The following is a 5,330-nucleotide window of genomic DNA, read 5'->3' as shown; positions in this document are numbered from 1 at the left end:
AGAACAGGGACGAATACCAGCAACCATGTTTAAGTTTTTTTACAAGAACAAATAAATTATGTTGTTATGACCAGCATATTAGGGGCTTAGCCAAATGGGTTATGGCCCAAATATCTTAATCATTATTAGGGGCTTAGTCCAATTATTTTATCGTATTAGGATTGTTTGTTTAGGAATCAAGTAAACCTCTCTATATAAGGAGCGGAGATGTATCAATCTAATCAAGTAAGAAGCAATTAATATTTGTTCGGCTTTCCTTAGGGAGCCGGGAAACCTAAACCCTAGCCGCCTCTTGCGTCCGCCGCTGTTGCACCAGCCGCAAGGACGGCGCCCAGCCGCCGGCCGCCACGCAATCTCCTCCTCCCTCCTTTCCTTACAGGCTACGCCTTAAACCGGGTAGAACCCTAGTTTCTACCATATGTACTACTAACAGCGAAGGGAGACTTGCGACCCGTCACGCAAACAAAATGTCCGAATACGTAGCAATGAGCTTCGCACTGCACAAATGCAGAATCAGGCCGACGGTTTGAGGCAACTGCCAAGAGAAAAAAAGCTTCTGCCATTTTTCATCCTTAGCATTTGTACAAGAACTTCAGGTATCTTTGTATTCCAGTCTATTGAAACAGTACGTGCACAGGCTTACAAAGGAGGGCATATGGCAGTTCGTTTTGAAAAAAAAAAAGGCATATGGCAGTTCAGCTACATATACATCACAGCCACACACTGCAACGAACGAACTATAAACACACCAATTCAGGAAGTAAGAACATAGGCACAACTACTATCTATTGGATTCCCTTTCTCCATGTCAAATTCTACTCAGAGAATAGGTACGCTCGGCCTATATCGACAGCGAGCTTCCTTCCTTGAACAGCACAAAGATGCTGCTGCCATCTCCTCTGGAGATTCTAAGCTCAGCATCAAGGTAGGTTGTGAGCAGCCAGGACCCAGCGCTCTCGCTCCTGAAAGGTATCTTCAGTGGGGGCTGACCGGAGATGGTCTTGGCGACGGAGGACGCCGCGTTCTCGATCGAAGTAAATATGCCGCTCAACGGGCTCAGGTCAATGTTCTGTCCAAAGAATTCAAACTTCTCTGGCAGTACAATGGAATCGGTCAGCTGCGGAGTGCCGATGATGCCTTCTTCAAATTTGATCTGAACACAATGAGAACTACATCAGCTGTGCTGAAGCATTTAGCAAAACTGGCTATATTTGTGGTGATAATTAAATACTGTAGCTGGGTGGGGGAAGAGGTGCGTCTGCAAACACTTAAAATATTAAAACTTACCAGACGGACATTTTAAGCGAACATATTGCATATGCCCGAGCTTTATTGTCCTGTTTAAATCATCATTGTCAAAGAGTGTTTCATGCAGATTGGTGGGTTCTAGTTGCGCTGGATTTCACAACTTAACAATGAATCTAACAGTGTCCAAAAGCCCTACTGGCACCTAGGGACTGAGTAATGCAATCTACGTAATCAGTTAGCAAGCAAAGGGCAAACATGCTTCCCCAGTAACCACACACGTGTTATCACTTATCACTCTGAGTTTCCTGGCTTTAGCAGCCACTTTAACACCATGAATTGTTCCCCTTATGCTGCCCATGATTCAGAAACAATCCATGAATAATCCATTTCTATGTTTCCTCCCTTATTTTTACCATTGAGATTGAATAATGTTTTGGTAAAGCGTACATCAGAACTAGTCGATAGAATGACTGAGTAGCAACTGAAAATGCAATAATGATGTAGTACCTACAGAAATGCCTGAAAACTGCCCATTTTTGTAAATAAAAGGTTACTTGAGAGCCTAAACCTTGAAAAACGATGCTCATTCTGTCAATGTTATCAATTTTACTAAAATTTCATTGCCACTCAGGAAATGCCAAGATAGACATGATAAAATGCTTTAAGATATATACCAAATGACTACTCAGTTGGGAGAGGAGAATCACACCTGTACACGTTTGGGGCTTCTAATTTCAAATTTGGCATTGGTGGACACTGAAGTTGACGCCAAAGGTCCTGAAAACTTGATGCAGTTCTGCACCGCAAAGTTCTCGGAATCAATAGTCTGTGATATTTCGTCCACCTTGACAAGAGCTTGTAGCCTTCCAGACCCCAACAGTGGGAACAATTGCGAAAATGATGTGTACCTGCAGTCACCTAATCAATCAATCTCCACAATTAAACGAAGAAGCTGTAATTCCACATAAGAAGAGTTTCGCTACCATGGACTAGTTCAGCATCCCGCCCGGTTATACTAAAAAAATGCATCCCATTCAGATACGTGCAGAAGTGGTTTTAATGATGTTGAGAGCACGTTAAATGACAAAGAACCGATTGGCATATCCTCAACTAAACGATAGCAACAGCTACCAGAATGTTATGTTTTATTAGTCCCTTACACATACTTTTGTTTAATAGCAAAGTCTGCTCCAGGGATTTCACATGGCTAGGTTTAGCACTCCAAATTGATTACTTAAAAGGTTGTAGGCTAGTTTACCTTAAGTGCTAGAGTAAAATATTAGATATAGCAATAGTTCTCCTACCGAACAAATAAGCAAGAAAAAATGCCAAAACTACACATCCAGTTTTGACATAACTTAAACAAACATAATCTGAAAGCGTAGAGGAGCATGTGGCAAGCACATCATGCAAACATAGAATATTTACCAAACGAATTACACCTGTTAGCTTTTGAAAATTCTTGCACATCAATTTGCCTATTCTCTAGAAAAAAATATTTACCAAAAATATCACACCACAGATCACCGATGTGAACTATGATGTCTGTCTTGAATAACTCTAAATTTCTAAAACAACGGAGGTTGTATTTCTTTGTTGTCACAATACTAAGGAAATAGAAGTCAGCCACATCAGTTATTTGAGCATGACAACTAATCAACTCAGCCATATCCTTAACATGTCATCCCTAAAATACAAAAAATATTCATAAAATTGCATATAACTATTTTTTTTCAAGCAATCAAGAGAAACTTGTAAATAAGTGCGATTGCAATATAGCGTGGACTGTATACTTGCAAACTATGTGTCCAAATTTCCAATTAGGACAGGCATAGACAATCTAAAACACACCAAATTATTTCCCCCTTTTTCTATATATGAACTTATCAGCTTTGATCCATGTGGTTTAGAATCCATCGGATGAGTTCCACCGACCCTAGCTAAACCAGCAGGAATGGAACTACGCACCACGCAAATTACAATCACATAATGAGCAGATTAATAAACGAAGCAAGGAACGGAGCGAGGGGTGGCAGAAGGCTTACGCGAGGATCCACTTGCCGTTGAGGAGGGTGAGCGCCTCGGTGGGCGCCGGCGTGGGGTTGCGCGCCTCGAGCTGCGTGATGAGCTCGACCACCTCCGCCCGCGTCTCGCTGGACGCGCGTAGGCCGCGCTCCGTCCCGTACAGCGCCGCCTTGAGCTTCTGCTTGAGCGCCGCCACCTCGACCGCGGCCGCGGCAGCCTCCGAGGGCGCCTCCGCCACCGACGTCCCTCCCACCGCCGGCTCCTTCCCCCACTCGTCGTCGGCGTCCACGGGCGCCGCCCGCGCCGCGACGACGCGCCGCGCGGCCCGCAGCGACGGGAAGCGCCGGGCCGCCGCCGGGACGAGGAGGCGGCCGCGGGCGGCGGTCGCCCCCGGGGCCTGGGGCGACGGCGCGGACAGGGACACGGCGTTGAGGGACGCTGCTACTCCCGCCATGGCGCGAGGCTCGGCTCGGGTCTCGTGCTCCTCTTCCTCTGCGACGGTCCTCCTTTTTTTTCTCTCGGCGATGCGCAATACTTTAATGCCTTTAATTTTGGCGCCGCGAGTACTTGTAGAGAGGAGAGACGTGTCGAGCCGTCGAGGTGCGTGCGGCGGGACTGGCGCGGGATGCGTTGGTCGCGTGGTCGCCTGAGAGTGCGCCGCGGGGTGCCGACGGGGAGAAGAAACGTGGGCCTGAAAAAATGGTTTAGCTGAACATTGCGAAATGAACTGGGGATGGTGCTTGACTGGATGCTCGCGGGCTTCTAGAGTGCTCTGGACCTATGCGAGCATGCGAGACGTGCACGCTTGGCGCCCGCTTCTGACCTGCGGAGCACCTCGACGACTGGCGGTCCATGTGTCCTGTCCCATTCTTCCTCGCGTGTACAGTTTTGTTAGGCCAAGTATTTATTGTTTTTTCCTAAAAAGGTATTTATTATTTTTTCGTAATTCTTTTTTTATTGTTTTTCCTTAGTTTCGAGGTTGCTTGACTCTGCCATGCCCAACTTAATTTAAAATATCGGTGAAAAAATAATTTATAATATATTTTTTAAAGAATGCAATGTAATAGCAGACGGGCGTTGCTTTTCTTTCACCGTCGCGGTTCGTTCTCGCAAGAGGCGAAAGGAATGCAGAGAAGTTCCCTCGGTTGGCCGCTGGCCAGGCCGTGGGCTCCTCCCCTCTCCGGCGGCTGTTGCGGCGGTGGGAGAGTTGGAGAGCCCTGAATTTGTGCCCTCTGTCTGTACATACTAGGGATAGCGTTTTAGGTGTCGGTGTTTTGATGGTGGCAGCGGCGGCACAATGAATAAGTCTTCCTCGACCTTAGCCTCATCCAGGTATCTTCCTCGGAGGCGGTGTCGTGGTTCTAAGTCTGACAGTAGTGTAGGGGGGTAAGTATGGAGAGGCAAGATCTTAGCTGTGGAGAAGTTGTAAGCACGCAAGGTTTACGAGTTCAGGCCCTTTTCGGAGGAAGTAATAGCCCTACGTCTCGGAGCCCGAAGGCGGTCGACTGGATTATATGAATATGGGTTACAGAGGTGCGAACCCTTGTCTCGGAGGAGGGGGTGGCTTATATAGAGTGCGCCAGGACCCCGGCCAGCCCACGTTACAAAGGGTTCAATGTACATTAAGGCAGAGCGTTACTGGTAACGCTAGTAATAAAGTGCTATGATGACCATAAAGACTACTTAATGACCGACCGTTAGCGTGCGGAGTGACTTCAGGTCTCCTGGGCGTCGAGTGGTTGGATCTTGGTTGAGTGATTGTTTCTTGGTCGAGCGTCTTCGAGTCTGTCGAGTGGAACACCTCCAAGTCGATTGAAAGGTGGTTTCTTCTAGAGATGTCCTTGGGTAGGGCAGTTAGGACAGGTCCATGACCCTATCCTAGGTACATAGCTTCATCATTAGCCCCCGAATGGATCGAGGTTTGAGTGGGGAAGGAGTTGAGAACCTCTCCGACTCATTTTTCATGCCGTGAGCATATCTTGTTCCGGATCAATGGACCTGAGTGATGACAGCAACTTCCTTTTCAGTCGCCTTGATCCATTCTTAATTCTTCGTCA

The 5,330-nt window shown here is 47.0% G+C and overlaps 1 protein-coding gene across 1 annotated transcript; it reads right to left on the bottom strand.

Annotated features, from left to right (window-relative positions):
• Window positions 1-578: 578 nt before the first annotated feature.
• LOC125508938 (probable plastid-lipid-associated protein 2, chloroplastic) lies at window positions 579-3,824 on the bottom strand. Its single transcript, XM_048673753.1, has 3 exons — window positions 3,294-3,824; window positions 1,958-2,156; window positions 579-1,153 (listed from the first exon to the last, which is right to left on the bottom strand). The coding sequence occupies exons 1-3, from the start codon at window positions 3,725-3,727 to the stop codon at window positions 842-844; spliced, it is 945 nt and encodes a 314-aa protein (XP_048529710.1). The 5' UTR covers window positions 3,728-3,824; the 3' UTR covers window positions 579-841.
• Window positions 3,825-5,330: the final 1,506 nt, after the last annotated feature.

This window comes from Triticum urartu, chromosome 5 (genome assembly GCF_003073215.2).
Source record: "Triticum urartu cultivar G1812 chromosome 5, Tu2.1, whole genome shotgun sequence".
In the NCBI taxonomy this organism is placed as follows: domain Eukaryota; kingdom Viridiplantae; phylum Streptophyta; class Magnoliopsida; order Poales; family Poaceae; genus Triticum; species Triticum urartu.
The sequence above is the reverse complement of the archived record's forward strand: the minus strand, read 5'-3'. Positions and strand labels throughout refer to the sequence as shown.

Bases quoted from the DNA above. Each gene is read 5' to 3' on its own strand.
- LOC125508938 (XM_048673753.1), bottom strand. From the start codon at position 3,727: ATGGCGGGAGTAGCAGCGTCCCTCAACGCCGTGTCCCTGTCCGCGCCG. The intron at 2,157-3,293 runs GTAAGCCTTCTG...AGGTGACTGCAG, and splicing joins AACGGCAAGTGGATCCTCGC to GTACACATCATTTTCGCAAT. The intron at 1,154-1,957 runs GTGTGATTCTCC...CATTGTGTTCAG, and splicing joins GAAGCCCCAAACGTGTACAG to ATCAAATTTGAAGAAGGCAT.